Source organism: Peromyscus maniculatus, chromosome X (genome assembly GCF_049852395.1).
Source record: "Peromyscus maniculatus bairdii isolate BWxNUB_F1_BW_parent chromosome X, HU_Pman_BW_mat_3.1, whole genome shotgun sequence".
NCBI lineage: Eukaryota > Metazoa > Chordata > Mammalia > Rodentia > Cricetidae > Peromyscus > Peromyscus maniculatus.
This window is the reverse complement of record NC_134875.1, coordinates 47,277,273-47,296,310: the sequence shown is the minus strand read 5'-3', so window position 1 is coordinate 47,296,310 and position 19,038 is coordinate 47,277,273. Positions and strand designations below refer to the sequence as shown.

Here is a 19,038-nt window from a genome sequence, read left to right as displayed (position 1 = left end):
CTTTGTCTTTGAGATCATGCTCCCCTGCAGAGCAGGCCAGCATTTCTATTTGCTTTAGCTCCTTTTGCTATACTCTGACTATAGAACATACCCTCTGAGGTTGCTGACTCACTCCGAGTATAAGCTCATGGAGCTTGGTGGAATGAACATATCCGTTCAGTTTCACATTTCTCAGTAAATGCAAGCTCAAGGTTATTTTTCTTACAATCAAAACTAATTTCTTTACAAGTTCTTGACAGTCTTAAGCATTCCCTCAGATCCCTTGCTAGCAGCCATCTTGCTTAGCAAATGGGAAAAATTTCTAACATAATGCAGAGGGAGAAAACCAGCACAAACCTAGGGAGAGCAGAACTAATAATAACCCTTAAAGAGAAAGGCTGTCCCCAGGAATCTTTGACCCTAGAGACAACTCATCAGAAGGATATTTTGGCCTCCTTTGCACTAATTATTAATTGCTTCCTTCATTTGATCATAGGACAAGCTCTGTTTCCCCTTGATGGAAAAAGCAACAAAAATTACTGTGACACACACATCCTAAACAGAAGTGAGAACATTCATTTTCTCTGCTATCTCAAGGGATGTCATTCTCACTTGAGATGCCTTTTTCTCCTGGTAGAATTGGAGGTTTGTGTCTTAAGTATTGCTGTTCATCAGAATCATGTGGGGCAACTGTTAAAAATGCAAATTGGTGGAACTTAGCAAAAGTTATTTATACATTGCATCATATAGGGTAAAAATGCAATGTAAAAGGTATTTTAAAGATATTGTAATTTTAAATCTCTCCCCCTCTTTATACCTCCTCAGTTCCTTTCTTTTTTCTGAGATGGAGTCTCCACAGCCTAGGCTGGCCTGGAACATAATATGTAGCCCAGGCTGGTTTCAAATTTACAGAAATCTTCCTGGCTTAAGTCTTCCAAGTGGTGAGATTACTAGCATAGTGGCCCATGCTGGATTTCCATTTTTGTTTTAATTCATTAAAAAATACTATAATCTTCAAAAATATGGTGTTCGGTATCTTTTAAGCCCAGACTCCCTCCTTTAACTTACCACATGTGTGTAGTAGTCTAGGAAAGGCTTGATTTCCTGTTCCTCAACACTTAGCCAGCCTGTCCTGTCTGGGTTTCTAGGCGGTTAGAATGGACTGTTCATTGTGAAGTTTGAATGGTTTATTGACCCCAAATGAAGTGCCCATATCCAGCTGCAAAGGTTCAGGGGCAGAAAGCTTTCCAGCTCTCTACTTACTGGTCATTCATTGCCCACAACATCCTTTGCAGTCTAGTACTGATGCACTATGATAGCCTATTTTATCCTTTCAAACTACAGGAGTGGTTGTAGCAATGGGTCTAATGGTCTAATAAGTGGCCACTGTGTCTGTGCCTAGACCCCATGAAACTACTGGTGAGCATGTTCCCCAGCTGTGGTCACTAGGTTGTTTTGAGAAAGACTGTCATGATACATAACTCAGGATGATCTTGAACTCACCTTCCGCCCCACTTCACCTCCCTAGTGCTGGGGTTATAGTCATGTGCCATCATGCCCAGAAAGGAGATTTTTAAAAACTAATTGATTCTTTGACAAATTCATTTGTGTGTGTGTGTGTGTGTGTGTGTGTGTGTGTGTGTGTGTGTAATATGTTCTGGTCACAATCATCCCTCCACCCCATCTTGTCCTTCTCTCACCTCCCACCAAGTTCCCATCCCACTTTCATATCTTTTGTCTTAATTTTGATTTTTCTTTTGCTTTGCGAGCAAATGGATTTAACTAGAGCTACTTATGTGTGAATGGGCGTGAAGTTATCCAATGGAGCATGGCTAACTCGCCAGTGGCTACATCACCAAAGACAATGACTTCTGCTTCATTGGCCCTCATGTGCAATTGTGTGAAGAAGGAAGGAATGAACAAATTTGCCACAGGAGCTCAGGCATGTCTCAACATTTACAAGAAGCTTGTTTATCTGAAAGATGAAGATAACATTGCCAAAGACATATGCAAGTGTGTAAGACGAATTGCTAAACGGTCTTATTAATAAAAAAAACCCAGAGCCAGATATGGGTGTTAAAACTGAGAGATCAGAGAAGCAGAAAGAAGCCAACCAAGTTCTTACCACTAGCAAATCCTTAGCCAAAGAGAGACCTACTTCCTGTATACCCATGCCTATATGCCTTTCTGTCCCTGACCTCTTACTTCCTCTCTCCGCTCAGCTATATCACCTCCTGCCTGTCTATATAGACCTCCAGACCTCCATGGTTAGTGCTTGGATTAAAGGCCTGTGCCACCACACCTGGCTCTATTCCCATTGTGGCCTTGAACTCACAGAGATCTGGATGGATCTCTGCCTCCCAAGTGATAGGATTAAAGGCATGTGCTACCATTGCCTGACTTCTATGTTTACTATAGTGACTGGCTTTTTCTTCTGATCTTCAGATAAGCTTTATTGGGGTGCACACATAAATATCACCACACAAGTGTGTGTCACAAAGTGTACAGCGTTGTATTAATTAAGTATATATGATTTGTGTATTATTGATGCCAGGGATTAAAAACAGGGATTGTATTATTATTATCATGAAATCTAAAATTGAGGCAGATTTTCTTCTAGTTAGATAATTCCCCTACCATTGCCATAGGAATTCACTGATCTCTAAGCATGAAACAATTGTAAGGAATGTAAATCCACTTATCTATTTTTTAAACAGGGTTGAAAAATTATAAATCAGAGATTGCTCAAAGCATTTTTATATCAATTCAAAAAATGTATTTACTTAGGACCTACTTACTATATGTTCTATTTTTCCTAGGCAGCAGTGGAATATGAAGAAAACATAAACCACAAACCCTGGTCATGGAGCTTTCTTTGGTCTACAAAGGTTGAAAAGACATGTATTTTGAAATCAGCCATGTGGTTGGAAAACTGGCTACTTAGTTTTTGTATACATCACAAGCTAAGAATATTTGTCTTACATTTTTTTTTTTTCGAGACAGGGATTTTCTGTGTAGTTTTCGTGCCTGTCCTGGATCTTGCTCTGTAGACCAGGCTGGCCTCGAACTCACAGAGATCCTCCTGGCTCTGCCTCACGAGTTCTGGGATTAAAGTTGTGCGCCACCACCGCCCAGCTGTCTTACATTTTTAATGTAATCAAAAATCAAAAGAATGATGATGGTTTGCCACTTGAGATTTACAGAAATTTCAATGTCCATAAATAAAAAATCTACTGACACACAGCCATCCCATTACTTTATGTATTGCCTTTGGCTACTTTTGTGTTATAACAGAAGAATTGAGTAACTGAGACAGAACTTATGGTCCAGAAAGCCTGAAATATTTACTAACTGGCCCTTTACAGGAACGTTCACTGCAATGATTAATATTGTCTATTTGATAGGACATAGAGTTATCGATGATACAAGCCTCTGGGTATGTCTGTAAAAGAATATCTAGATTAGGTTAATTAAGATGAGAAGACCCAACTTAATATGGGAAGCACCACTCCTTGGGCTGGGGTCCTAGACTAAGTAAAAGGCAAAAGTAAGCTGAGTACCAGCATTCATTGTTCTCTGCTTACTGACTGCAGGTACAATGTGACTAGCTACCTTAAGTCCCTGTCTCCATGATGGATCCCAAATAAATACTTCCTTAAGTTACTTTTATCAGGTGTGGTGGTTTGAAAGAAAATGGCCCCCAAATGGAGTGGCACTATTAAGAGATGTGGCCTTATTGAAGTAGGTATGGCCTTATTGGAAGAAGTGTGTCACTGTGGGGGTGGGTTTTGAGGTCTCTTTTGTTCAAGCTTCACTCAGTGTGACACTCAGTCTACTTCTTGTTGCCTGCAAGATGTGGGACTCTCAGCTACTTCTCTAGCACAGTGTCTGCCTGTACACTGCTATGCTCTGCCATGATGATCATGGACTGAACTTCTGAACTGTAAGTCAACCCCAATAAAATGTTTTTCTTTATAAGAGTTGCTATGGTGACAATATCTCTTCACAACAATAGAAACCAGGTATTTTGTCAAAACATATGGCAAGTAATTAATACAGTCACTAACCTCTGTCAAGAGGATAATGAGTTTTGATTAGCTTTGTCCAGAATGCTCCATGCTTCAAAATATTCTGCTTCTCTATGCACTAAAGTCATTCATTTACTCATGTTTCAAATACATTTAAATTCTGTTAAGTTTATTTTTATGTGTATTTGAGTGTTTTGCCTGCCATGTGTACCATGTACACCATGTGAATGCCTGGTGCCTGTGGAGCCCAGACAAGGAGGTCAGATCCCCTGAGACTGGAGGTACAGATGGTTGTGAGCTTCCATGTGGGTGCTGGGAATTGAACCCAGGTCCTCTGGAAGAGCAGTCAGTGTTCTTAACTGCTAAGCCATCTTTCCAGTGCTTAAACACATTTAAAAATGAGAGCCCTACAATATTCTAGAACATGTGTTCTGGTTAGAATGGAGACCCTCCACCTTAAAATATCTTTGAAACAATTAGTTTGCCTGTATGAAATGTATGAAAGAGGTATTATGAGCAAAACCCCATTGCATTATCTTCTAGAAGATTCACCAGGCCATCCTCTTTAGATTCAGGCCATGGACATTGGATGGAGTTAGTTGAGAGTGTTTTAAGCCCATCTATTCAAATCTTCTTTAATAACTGTTGATTCCTTAATGAGTGAAGAAGCCTACAACGCTTTCTTTTCTTCCATTCTTCGAGATTTCTGATGTGCTACAATTATGAGGAGAGACTTTGAGATAACTATGTTTCTCATGGAGTCTTTTTTTCCCCTAGGGAAATGTGGGAAGGGGAGCAAAAGACAATAGAACTTTGTGTTGAAAACAAGGGTATAAAGGAAGAGAGAAGGCTGGGAATGTAGGAGAGAGAGAGAGAGAGAGAGAGAGAGAGAGAGAGAGAGAGAGAGAGAGAGAGAGAGAGAGAGAGAGACAGAGAGAGAGAGAGACAGAGAGAGAGACAGAGAGAGATATGTTAGTTTAGTATTCTTTTCTTATTTTGCCCTGATATTTTTCCTAGTTGCTCTTTAAAAGAGCAGATTTATCTTGTGCTATGCTCAGTTGATGGCCCTGGGAGGCCTGCTCTTTTCTTGGAGGAAATAGAGGGTAGAGTGGATCTGGAGGAGAGAGGAGATGAGGGGAGAGACTGGGAAGAGGGGAGGGAGGGGAAGCTGTAGTCGGGATGTATTGTATGAGAGAAGAATAAATAAAAATGATAAAAAAGGCCAGCAGATTTACCATAACCACTGAGGCAATATAAATCTGCTCTATCTTAAGTAAAAGGCAAACAACATCCCTGGTGCTCCTCTGGGTATTTTGGCTTCTGTGTTGTCAACACCCCCTGCCCGTTTTACTGCCTATGTTGAGGAAGGCTATGTCACTGGGCTCTGGTGACCACAGGACGAGAAAGACTTTTTTTTCTGCCTTTTTTTTTTCCACAATGAGGTTTCTCTATATAGCTTTGACTGTCCTGGAACTCACTCTGTAGACCAGGCTGGCCTTGAACTCACAGAGATCTGCCTGCCTCTGCCTCCCAAGTGCAGGGATTAAAGGCATGTGCCACCACTGCCTGGGCCTGAGGAAGGCTTTCGTAACATTAACTCAGAACTCACATTTAATGTTTTCTTAATCTGTTTTAAAGTGTGTCTATCCACAGAGGCCAGAAGAGGGCATCATATCCTCTAGAGCTGGAGTCGCAGGCGAAAGCAGCAAGACTCCTAGAACTGCTGAGCCATGTCTCCAACACCACATTGAGTTTTTAAATCCCAAACAGAAGCTGGATTTGTGACCGCATACCTGTGACCTGAGCACATGGAGGCATAGGCAGGAGAATGAAATGTTCAAGGCCTGTCTGTAGGAGCAACACAGTGAATTCCTGTCTCAGAAATCGAAACAAAAAGCGAGCAGAGCAAAACAAACAAACAAACAAAAATCTCAGACCAATCAGAAATGAAAGAATATTTGTCTCATTTGTTGTTCTAGTCAAAAGATTTGTGGCATCCAAAACAAGGACTGTGGGACTAGGGGAGAATCCACGAAGAGTTGCACTCCCTGGCAATGACCTTTGGGCCATGGGCACTTAAATTGTCTATAAGTGTAGTTTATAACTTATGAAGAGAACATCCTGAGACCAATCTTCAGGGTGGTCTGCTTTTCAACAAGGACCACTTCTTTCTGAATCTCAGCCCGGAACTCGTTTGAAATGCCTACTAGTAGTTGTTAATTTACTTGGAGGCTGCTGGCGTCTTTGGCTTGGGAGCTGGTGAGATTTCCTGTGTCTCCAATCATTTTTTCTTGCTGGTGTCCCTCCCTAGGCTTCCTCAGGCACTCAGGGAGAGGCACTCGGGCTAACTGGTAACTAACTGGCATAGTCAGTCCTCTTTCTGTTAGTTGGACCGAAGATGGAATCTTTCTGAGAACTATTTATGCTTCTGATGAACACCCGGGACAGGCAACCTGTGGGATAATGGAGAAGCAGCTCTGGTATCTACCCTGTTAGGTTGCCTTTTAACAGCAGGGGGAAAAAATGACTTCTGTTTACGTGTATTCTTCCCATTCCTCCTTGTCCCTCCGTCAGCCACTAAAACCCTTAGCACCCACCAGCAAGCACCACAGCTTGCAACTACAGTTGGAAATGGAGTTTGGAGCTCAACAGAGTCCTGCTACCATGCACTGCGCGAATTTCAAGGTGAATTGTTCTGGTCCCCAGGAGATACTCACCCTCCAACTGCTAGCAGACAAAACCTGAAGCCAGGGAGCAGTCAGGGCAAAGAAAATGTTGTTCCTAAGTTCGACCACCAGGGGGAGAGCCAAACCAGGCCCAAGCAGAGAGCGGCAATCGGAGCAGTGAGCAGCTGACGTTAACTGTACGAACTTTGTGGAGAGTGCCTCAACCTCCAGTCCTGCGGCAGCAGGTTGGACAGTTCATTGACTAGTGTGGGTATAATTTCAAGAGAGGTTTTAGGCATGCAAGATCTGTTTGGGGAAAAAACAGGCAGAGAGCTAAGGTGTTCCAAGGTAAGATGTGTGAGATATTTTAATGAGTCCTTATCACGAGTTGGTGGTCTGTTGATTTTCTGTGGCTGTAGGCTGTTTTTCTGACAGGATATTTTTTTAGACAAGGTCTCACTAAGCAGCCTTGGTTGGCCAGGAACTTGCTGTGTTGATCAGGTTGGCTTCGAACTCACCATGATTGACTGCCTCTGCCACTGGAGGGCTGGGATTAAAGGCATGAGGCACAGGCTCAGTCACTACCCTAGCAGCAGCACTTCTTGTTTTTTTCAGAGGACCCAGGTTCTATTCCTGGCAGTTAACAGCTGTCTGTAACTCCTGTAACTCCTTTTCCAACCTCTGAGGGCACCAGACATGCACATACTGCACATACATGCATACAGGCAAAACCGCCACACACAAAACCAAAAGAATGTGTCTAAAATAATAAAGATGTGAGCCACCATAGCTGGCCAGTTGTCTGACAGAAATAAGGACAGAGTGGAGGGGGAAAGTATTTGTTTTTAAATCTTATAGACACCTTAAAGGAGAAAAAGAAAGCCAGGGCTGTAGGTGTGGTGCTGAGCATGTAGGCTTAGCAAAGATGGCAGAGTTTGCAGAAACAAGGCAAGTCTCCCTACAGGATCCCTTTGGTTAGAAGCCTGTAGACAGCGAGTCAGTCAACCAAGGGGAAAGCGGGGTGAGGTTACATAGAAGCTGAGTATCCTATGTGCACCGGGCCAAAAAGTGGAGGTATGATATTGTTGTTACTTTGGATCAAGAGACCTTACTGAGAATTTGTCCTTGGCTATTATCAAAATGGAAACTAAAGACAAGAAATAACAAATGCTGGTGTGAAAAAAAAAAGAATCCCCATGCACTGTTGATAGGAGTGAAAATTAGCATAGCCATTATGGAGAACAATATGGAGGCTCTTCAACAAGAGAAAAATAGAATTTGTAATATCCAGCTGTCTCACTTCTGGACATTCACTCAAAAGAAATGAAATCAGCATACCAAAGGGATATGTGCATCCAGATGTTCATTGTGGCACTATCACAATAGCTAAAATACAGAATCAACCTAGGTGCCTATCAGCACATGAATGGGTAAGGAAAATGTGGTGAATATGTACAATGGAGTATTATTCTGCCATCAAGAAAATGGGACCCTTTTCTTTTGCAACAAAATGGATGGAAATGTGGAACATTATGTTAGCTGAAATACGGCAGATTCAGAAATACAAGTAGAACATATTCTCTTTCACAAGTGCATGCTTTTAAAGAAAGGTTGACCTAAATGCAGACTAGTGATTGCTAGAGTTGGAGGAAGGGCAGGTTAGATAGAGAGAGGCTGGATTTGTATAGTACATGCTATCTGCATGTAATGAAATATCACCTGAAACTCACTCATGTGTATAACGTAAGCATGTTAATCAGAAAGGAAACAGAGTGTACCTCCTTAGACAAGTTACCTTAGTCTCTTTGCCTCAGTTTCATTTACAAAATGAAATTAATAATAACACCTCATAAAGTGAATGTGATGGTTTAATGAGATAGTATGCACTGGATGTATTTATATAATGTGTGGTCCATGGGTGAATGGTGGTCATTAGTAATAGTTGCAGTGATAACAGAAAATAATTGGTTCAATGCCTGACAATTGATAAAGGCCTGTCCATATGCCAATTATTCTTACTTATTATATGGTAACTACTGAGTTTGGACATCTTAGAAAAACTCTAACCTCTTAGCTTTGGCTAAAGATGGAAAAATGGGACTAGTTCAGGTCAGGCAGTTAGCGCAGGGTTCTGGGCAGAGTCCCCATAGATAGTAGTAATAGGGCCCAGAATGAGGGTGTAAGGAGCCAGACAAAGCAAGCTCATCTCCCTTTATTATTGTTGTACAGACAGGACCATTGCTCCATGTTTCTCTGCAGTGTGCCAGAATATTCCCTAATGGGGAGAAGAGAACTTCCTTCATGTTTGAAAGATTTCACAGGGGATCAAAGCATGGATGGCAGAAAGGAGTAAACATAGGGCCACTCTCTGCTGGTATACAAGCTATTTCCTTGCCAGAGAAGAGAGCTCAACCCTGCAGCCACTTTTCTGTCTTTGCAAATTTGAGCCATACTTCAAAGTCAGATTGACATATGCCTTCTAAATATGCCTTGTAACAGTGCAGTCGCATAGTACTGGCTGGCCTACAACTGAACGAATGGCTACCACTCTGCAGTCTTTCAAAGCTTGAAGACACATTACAAGTGCTGGTTATGCAGCAGATGGAAGAGGTGAGAAGCTAGCCGAACGTGGGACACTGAGGCAAGTCAGTGTTGAGCAACTTCTGCCTCTTGTTCTAGAGTTTGAAGGGCATCCTGAAGAGGTAATGTTAGCAGAGTCTGGGGACTGGGGCTCCTTGACAAGACCTAGATGAAAATGAGGCCAAGGAGAGAGGTGATGCCCTGGAAATCTCTGGGCGTGAGTCCCACAGAAGACACAGCAATTTCTAGAAGCACCACAGAAAGCGCCACCACCTACTTTTTCATTTGTCAAATCTATCTAAAAGACAAATGGAAAGACATTGTGTTTCCTTGGTATTTCTCTTGGTGCAGGAAATGGATCAGAATAAGAAGCAAATGAAAAGATGTGCGTGTATATGCATGTTCATGTTCGTGCGCGTGCGTGCGTGCGTGCGTGCGTGTGTGTGTGTGTGTGTGTGTGTGTGTGTGTGTGTTTCAAGTATTAGATATTGCCAAAAGCCTCAACTATGCTAGGCAAATGCTCTACTATGCCACTATATCCCATGTGAAAAGCCTATATTTTTTAAAAGCCAAGTGAGGAAGAAAGAGGTCAAATCTGCCTAAGCCATAATACATGGCTGTCCATGTTTCAAACCCAGATAGTCTGACTATTGTTGGGCCCATGCTTCGGGTACTAACTGCTGATATACTCATGATGATAGTTCCATTGTTCTTTTACTCATGTCAGATTTTCCATTCTGAACTCTAGTTCAAGCTCTCTAATGGCATGGACTGTATTTTACATGCCTTCTTCAGAACCAACCAGAAAAAATAAATTTCTAATGGAAATGGATTACTAACAGGTATTTACACATTCCACATTACCCAAGGGAGAGAGCATTTTCTATGTATTTGATAGATGGGCATATTTGCTTTCTCCTTCATGAAATGTGGCTGTCTCTGATCAGGTCCCTCAGGGTGGTTTGGCATCATAGAAAAGCAGAAACCAAGGTGAGAAAAAGTCAGTCTTTAGATTGCTTGAGGGCCTCCCAAAGGAAAGAGCCAGCTAGAGATATCTGAAGTGGCTCTGCCACAACCTCATGACTTCCTAATGCATTTTGAAATGAACAAGACCTTCACCTCGAAAAGGGCTACGCCGTAGCTGCTTAGATTCAGTCCAGCTCTCAGAGTTTGGACTGTTGGTGGGACTGAAGGCTGGTGGGGAGTATATTGTCTTCTGCTTTCTTAAGAAACAACTCTTTGGAAGCTGAGCCAGGTACAGGATTTTTATCCTGGAAGAAGTCAGGCCAAATAGTAGGTCTTCCATCCCCTGAAGATGACAACAAAAGCTTATCACTACTGTAACTGGTTAGGCTGGGGAGATTGGATAGTTTGGAGCTGTGATACAATTAGGTAAAAAATGATATTGTGCTATAGTTCTATTTTTTTACATTTTGGATTTATTTATGTGTATGAATGCTTTGCCTACATATATGTATGTGCACCACATGTGTGCCTGGTGCTTATAGTAGTCAGGAGAGGGCATTGGATCTTCTGAAACTGGAATTACAGACAGATGTGAGTCACTCTGTAGGTGCTGGGAACTCAACTGGACTCCTCTGCGATAGAAGCCAGTGCTCTTCACCACTCAGCCATTTCCTCAGCCCCAACATGATGGTTCTGGTAGAGCACATGCATCTCAAGTAAGGGACAAGGTGACAGTGTGGTGGATCTAGGTGTGCATTTTAGTGTTTACACTCTCCTAATTAAATTCCAGACTGGCCCAATGACTAGACTACTGTGAACAATGACTGCAAGAATAAGGCAGAAACCAAAATAATCACATTTCTTTATATGACTTCTGGGGCATGGGCACTTGAATTATCCAGAAATACAGTTTCTATCTATAAAGAGAACATCCTGAGACCAATCTTCAGCAAGGCCTAGTTTTCAACAAGGGGCAATTCTTTCTGAATCTCAGCCCAGAAACCTTTTAAAACACAAATATAGCCATTTTAAAAAAAAATCTCTAGAATGTCCACTGGTAGTTGTTATTTTATATGGAGGCTGCTGGTATCTTTGACTTGGGAACTGCTGCCCAGATCTGAGCCTTTGCAAAACCATAATGATGGCGACATTTTCTGTGCCTCTAATCTCTTTTTCTTGTTGGTGTTCCTTCTGACTCTTCCTCAGACATGCATTGCTCTCATGGAACCTCTCATTGTTTACCTGGTCTCAGGAAGAAACAGGACCTATACATTTAAACTGACATAGGTTGCTAACAGCTCAAATCACATTTCTTTTAGAACTGGGAACACAATATTAAGGGAAGAAATGCATGGACTTCATGGCAAAAACTGACCCTGAACGCTGGCATTTTATGATAACTTTATGTATGTTTTCTCGTTTGTGCATTTTTTTTTCTTGTTTAGATTCAACTGTCTGTGAAAGCAGACCATCTCGTCAGCATCGCTTAATCCTTCTTGAAGCACTGATAAAGAGCTCAACTTTTCCTGGGATAGCTCTTAGTGCTGCTCTTAACCTTTGAACTAGAATAAACATTGAATAATTTCCCACTGATATTTGCTGACAACCAAATTCCTTCCAAGGCTGAGGCAGCCTGTGACACCCTTTGGAGGAGAAATGTGTCTCCAGTGGTTCCTCTTTCTGAAGCCTTTCCCTGTCTAGTAGAGGCCTTCTAAAGGGACACTTCTGAAGTAGAGATTTCTCTTTTTGTCAGACGTGGTTTCTATGTATCCCTGACTGTCCTGGAACTCACTCTAGACCAGGCTGGCCTCAGACTTACAGAGTTCCTCTTTCCTCTGCTTCCTAAATGCTGAGGTGAAATATGTGTGCCACCATCACCTGGTTGACGTAGAAATATTACAAATGGAATGAAATCTACTTTTTATCCTTTTTTTTATTTTTGGCTTTTTGAGATAGGGTTTCTCTGTGTAGCTTTGCGCCTTTCCTGGATCTTGCTCTGTACACCAGGGTGGCCTGGAACTCACAGAGATCCGCCTGCCTCTGCCTCCCAAGTGCTGGGATTTAAGGTGTGCACCACCACCTCCTGGCCTACTTTCTGTTCTTTACCACTTACAAAAACTCGGGTATTTGTGCAATCATTTTGCCCAATAATAACATCCAATTGGATCCATTTCCAAAGGGTGTAGATATACAGCCAGGAAATTCCAGAACAGCAGGAGAATTCAGACTGATTTGCTCTGACTCCAGACATATGAGATGGTGTAGGCCCCATTCAGGCCATCTACTCAGATCCTTAGTGACAGGAATCAAGGTATTTTCTTCAGGTGCAGAAGTAGGTAGTATTAAAACTAAACCTGCTGCCAGCAGGTGATGTCAAAAAAGAGTTGATGATTCTCCTTGCTAGAAAATGTCACCCAGCTCAGTGGGGCACACTGAAACCCTATATTAGATGACAAGAAAATTTTACCTCTTTTTTTTTTCTGTTGCTAGGAATAGTCAACTGCTAGATACTTAGTGAAAAAACTACAACTGCCTTAGCAGGCAGAAAAAGAAACCTTTTAGATTCCATGTGTGTTTTACCCCTTGTAGAGAACAGACTAGGTGTGAACATAAATCATCTCAAAGTTCTTTGTCTAGCTGGGTTTGAATGAAGGAGGGGTTGGAGGAGAGAAAGGGAAGAAGGGAGAAGAGAGAGAGAGAGAGACAGAGAGACAGAGACAGAGACAGACAGAGAGAGAGTATGAGAGGCAAGAAATGAAGATGAACTATATTGTATTATTGTATTTCAACACAACAATGGAATAGAATTTCAGAGCTAGGAAGGACTTTGCTGTGCTATCCTGATCTGTAGACACGTGATCTTGTATTAGCCATCACATCACTTTTTGGATGAAGAAACAGAGGCCCAAGAAGGGGAAATATGTTACCCAAGCAGACTCCATGATAAAAGGCAGTCCCGGGATTAGAGTCCTTGGTTTTTAAATTTTTCTACTATATTTCCATTCCCTTTACAGTCAGTCTCTTAAGCATCTATGACCTAAAGCACCTTGGTAGACAATTTTACATCTTAACAAAATCCCTAATGACAGAAATTCTACAAATTCACGTTTGTGTCCCTGTGAGAAAGTACAGGAGAAAAATCAAATTATGAAGAGAAAGGTTTATTTTGGTTCATGGCTTCAGTCAATGGTTGCTGGAGTGTTGTTCTCAGCCTGTGGTAGGCCAGCACAGCATGGCAGGTAACCATGGGAGTGAAGGAGCAAAGGGGAAGAGAAAGGGGGATAGGATCCTAGAGTCTTTTTCAAGGGCATGCTCCCCATGACCTAACTTCCCATTAGGCCCCACCTACGAAAGGTTTCATTACTTCCCAGTAGCACCATGGGCTGGAGACAAAACTTCTAACACATGGGCCTTGGTGGGTACATTTTAGATCTAAGCTATAGCACGCCCTGTGCAAATATATTCCATTGCCATTTATGGTTAGAAAGTACTATAAAATAAATAATTCGAAGATCTCTTCCTATGACATATACTCATTATTGTTCAGTTCTCTCCCTAGTGGAAATGAATATGTTCATTATTACTTACAATATTTGAGAAATGTGGACAGTCTGTGTGTGAGCACAAATATCACATATATATGCATATGTAGCCAATAATTTAAGCTCAGATAGGCTAAATGACTCCTCATGACAAACCATACCAGAGAAATAGCATATAGGAGGCAGAAAAGACTTAGGCTTTATCTTTGTTTGCCTTCTGCGTGATAGCAACAGACTGACTCATACATAGAGGACAATCTAGCAACTAAATGTCCAAATCCAGAGATACTCAACTTACGTAGTTCTCAGTTAGCCAGGCTCAGTTGCTAATACTCTTCCTAGAAGTGATAATCAGGGAGAATATAAGTCAAAACTGGATATTTGCTTTGGCAGAGAGAGAGAGAGAGAGAGAGAGAGATTGAGATAGAGAGATAGAGAGACAGAGAGACAGAGAGAGATAGGAGAGAGGAAGATAAAGGAGAGAGAGAGAGAGAGAGAGAGAGAGAGAGAGAGACAGGCCACAACTAATCCTGTATTCTTTACCTTCATCATTTCTAGTCTAGGGTAACAAGCACTGATGATTGAAATGGTAATATGATGGACAAAAAATCAGCAATGCAAGGTTCAAGGTGTCATGGTGCATGCCTACAACTCCAGTACTCCGGAGGCTGAGGCAAGAGGATTAAGAATTTGAGGCCAGCCTGGTCTATACAATGAGACTTGTCTTAAAAACAATGAGCTAAAAACAAAACAAAATAATAATGAGCTCAGTCTAAGAAGATCTGGTGGTAGAGTACAGTTACTCATCTCTACTTTAGCAAAAAAATAGCTTCTTGTATAAACTGAGCATTATAGTGCACTTCTGTAATTCCGGGACCTGAGACAGGTCAAAGACAGGCAAACAAAGATAAAGCCCATGAAGACAGGAAGAGCAGAAGCTCAGGGTCATTCTCAGCTACACAGTGAATTTAAGACCAACTTTGGATACCATGAGACATTGTATACAAAACAAAAGAGCCCCTCTCCTTCTCAGAAGATCATCTTTTCAATGGAATTTCAAATTTGGGGTGGAAGATGTTTGCAGTGTTATCCCTAGAGAAACAGATCGACTGGATTTATCCAAAATGTAAGTGAGGTGCCAAATTGAGTAGCCAACTGTGCATATATCCCCCGAGGCAAAAATATTGGCTCAAATATTTTAAAACATTTTCAACAGATAGCGAGAAAGTTATGAAATTCAGTAACCAAGTCTAGAATACCGGCTTTCTGTAGACTAAGACTACAATCAGAATTGTTCTGGAAAGAAGTCAGTTGAATAACTGACTAATGTATATTCACTGAGGCAGTCAGACTGTTTCATTGAACTTGCAATGGGCTGCACATCACTGTGACTTCTCCAGAAACCCAGGGAAGCCCCGTGGTAAAGCAGTTACTCACGGCAATAAGCTGGTAGGAGTTGTTCATCATGGCAATGAGCATGTTCAGCAGCACTACCAGGGAGATCACGTTGTATGTCCCAAACATAGTAGCTCCCACAAACTCGGTGAACTCGTGTCTGGCCTTCACATTAGTGACATAGAGATTTAAAAGGCCAAATACAGACCAGAAGAGTGACTGAAGGGTTTCAAAGAGCCTAAAAGAGATGCAAGAGCAGGTTAGTTCTCTGAATAGGAGTATAAGAGAGCAAGCATGAGGTAGTCTATAAGAGGGCAGTCAGGTTTGGGATGGGTAGACTGGCATGCTTGTGCATTTTAGTCTCTTAACACAACAGCATAGCCAGGACATTTCATTTGGACACATTGCTTCTTCTTCCTGGGATATTATCTCTCCCCTCTCAGTGTGCTGGTAACCTAAAAATGCTCAGAGCTTATTTCACAGGCCACTCCCTCTATTAAACTATCTTCCCCACCTTCAGACCATGTTATCTACTACTTTCCTAATTATTTGGGGCCAGCAAATTCAGAGCTTAAGAATATGGAGCTTTGCAAGTTGGAGGGAGGAGGGCTGGAGAGAGAGCTGAGTGGTTAAGAGCACTTGCTGCTTTTCCAGAGGACCCAAATTCAGTTCCGAGGACCACACCACAATTGTCTGTAACTCCAACTCCAGGCACTTGCACTCATATGCCCACGCTACCATAAAGACACACACACACACACACACACACACACACACACACACACACACACACACACCTACATGTAATTAACACGATAAAAAAATCTTTTTAAAAAAGTAATATGGAGCTTGGGCTATACTGCACTATGTTGAAATCTCAACTGACACTTTTTTTTTGCAAGTTGTCTTCCTCCTCTACCTTTCTTTTGATCCTGAGCATGGAATTTAGGGCCCCATATGTGCTAAATATGATCTCTACCACTGAGGTGTACTTCAGACCAAAATTGCTACTTGTGATTCTCACAGAGCTCAGATGGTACTAAGCTCAGTAGAAGAGACTGATGAATCTCAAAATAAGTTATAATTTTTAATGATATATACATTAAGTATTATTAAGAACTCTCTCTATAAGCATATTTTACATGTTCTTTTTAAAAGTCTTGACATCTCCTGGTTCACCTGGAACTTACTGTATGTACAGACTGGCCTCAAACTCAGAGATTTGCCTGCCTCTGCCTCCTCATCGCTGGGATCAAAGGTGTGGCCACCACACCCTGGCATGTTTTCCGTTTTTATGAATAATTGTTCTCACGACTCATAAAACTTTACTGTGAAAAGCAGTGGCTTTAATGTTAGAATATGACTTACTAATGTATAAAGTGATGTGTGGCACTGCAAATAAATTGGAAAAACAGGTGATGGGGACCTTGGGGACAAATTCAAGAGAAGATTTTTATATGATAACTAGAGGATTCAAAATCTGTGGAGGAAATATTGACTTTTAAATGAATAAGAAACCAATAAATTCAAGAAAAACTTTATTATTATTGATGATGTTGCATTCGGAGATTGATTGGCTCAAGGACACTCAGCTAGTAAGTGCTGAGCCAGAATTCAAGGGCAGGTCTTTGTGACCTCGCCAAGCCATTACATCAGTCTCTATTAGACGGCTTTGCAAATTATTGCTTCCTGTTTTAGTTTCCGTATCCAAACATGGAACTTTGTAATGATATACTTTTGGCACCTGGGGTTTCATCTGTCTTGCATTCAGAAATCTGCCTACAGCAATATGGTGCAGTTAGCTCATGGGTGGCACATAAGTCATTTCCCAAGCACGAAGAATTGTAGAACATAAGAAACACTACTCTAAGAATGAACATACATTTTCATTCTTATGTTTTGTTTGTGAAGAAAATGTATTGTTCTTCATTTACAAGGTAGAATCAGGAGTATTAGGAGTTCAATGTTATCCTTGACTGCATAGATATTTGGAGGCCAGCCTGGTCTACATGAGACTGTCTCAAATTGGAAAAAGAGAAGTTAGGCCCACACATCTCTTTGGCAGTGCTGAAGATGGAACCAAGGCCTTGTACATGCTATGTGAGTGCTTTAGCACTGAATTATACCCCGAGCCCAAGAATTTGTTTTCTTTGAAAAAAAGGTCTTATCTCTTCGGATTGCTTTAGTTCATTTGTAATGTACATATAATAATTATAGGAATTTGTGGGATAAAGTTTTGGTCCAGGTAGATTCTGTGTGATGACCAAATCAGGTTAATCATCATCTTTCCTGCCTCTAGGATCTGCCATTTCTTTGTGGTGAAACATTAAAGTCTGCTCTTCTAGCTAGTTTGGAATATACATTGTCTTTACCTAGAGTCACCCTACTGAAGACAAGAACTCCGGGCCTTTTTGCTCCTATCTTAGGGCAACACTGTTCTCATTGGCGAAGCTTTCCCACGTCTCCCTCCTCCTTTCCTGACCTTTGATAGGTACCACTATGTTCTAGTACTAGACTTCTAGAAGCTTACTTTTATCCCCATTTCAAAGCTTACATTTTGTTTGATGCAAGTAAATACTAAATGATGGGGCATTTGAGACTCAACAGTAAGATGGGAGTCTAACGTTCAGGGGCCAGGACATGAGAAGCAAAAAGTATGGCAAGCGCTGGGATTCCAGGTCTTTGCCACTGTACTGACTTACACAATGCTGGGAGTAGAAGAGAGGGCTTTGTGTGTAGAAGGCACACACTCTACCAATTGAGCCTCATTCTTATCACCTCTTCTGAAATCCCAGGAGGCTGGAAGTCAGAGCTAAGCAATCCGACGCATCACACAGGCCAGCAGAAGGCTAAAATAATAGGGAAGTAGGAGGTGCAGCAATCTAGTTCTGTTAAGAGGGCACAGCACAGGTGTTTTTTTTTTTTTTTTTTTTACAGATTTGAAGCCGGGACCATCAGGACACCATTAAGGGAGCAAAAATCTAGCTCAGCAGTTGGATACTATAAGTTAAGGCAACTAGGGCTCAGAAAAGAAAAGAGAAAGAGCTACGGTAAATAGAAATGACATCGTGAAGCGCCAAAGCTTGTAGAGACTGAATATACTCAAATACAGAAAACATTGCACAGCACATAACAATGCCACAAACAAGGCAAGTATGTAGATAGGGTCTGAGTTATTTGCATCTCCTGCATGGACTATGTTAAATTCCTTCACCCACTTCCACATCTGCAACCAATAAAACATCAGTGGTTAATGTTGATACAGAGTTCACCGCCACTTGTTCCATTGGCTCATCAAAGATTCCCTAAAAGTGTACAACTGGGAATTTAAAATCGACCTTATGCATGAAGTTGTACAAGAGGGGGGAAAGGAGGAATGGGTAAACTCATTAACCAAGTTTTAGAGTTCTAATACCAGTAGGACAGCCTTTCAGTTTTAAAGAGATTCTTTTGGAGAGGCCAGTCAGCTCATTTTTATTTAGCAGCAAACAAACGTATGGAAGAAGCTAGCTCAAGAAGGGCACAGACTGAGGATACCAAGTTTCTAGGAGACTTGATTATAGCCTCTACACACTTGATAGTCGAGGAATGGAAGGCAAACCCACACCAGGTGCTTTAGGAAGAAAACTAGCATGTGGGGAGCCATCCACAATTAGATCACACAGCTAAGAGGGGCACAGGCAAACAGGGATGGGGGCTGCAGTTCTCTGGACATAGGGTGCAAATCTTAACTTTCTGAGAAGCAAATAATCTTCCAAAGGGAAGGAGTATGGAGAAAATTTACCGGTCTGGACCTAATTCAGACCAGAGAAGAAAAACTAGAAGGTGAACTGGAATAGAATGGCTGCTTGGGAGAAAGAAATGACACCCTCTCATGTTCCA

At 41.6% G+C, this 19,038-nt stretch overlaps 1 protein-coding gene across 1 annotated transcript in view; it reads right to left on the bottom strand.

Moving 5' to 3' along the window:
• The window catches only part of Trpc5 (transient receptor potential cation channel subfamily C member 5), a 260,467-nt gene that overhangs the window by 20,926 nt on the left and 220,503 nt on the right, over positions 1 to 19,038 (bottom strand). Inside the window, exon 7 of the mRNA XM_015991865.3 lies at positions 15,199 to 15,394. Within this exon, the coding sequence (XP_015847351.2) occupies positions 15,199 to 15,394 (196 nt within the window). The remainder of the gene's footprint in view (positions 1 to 15,198; positions 15,395 to 19,038) is intronic.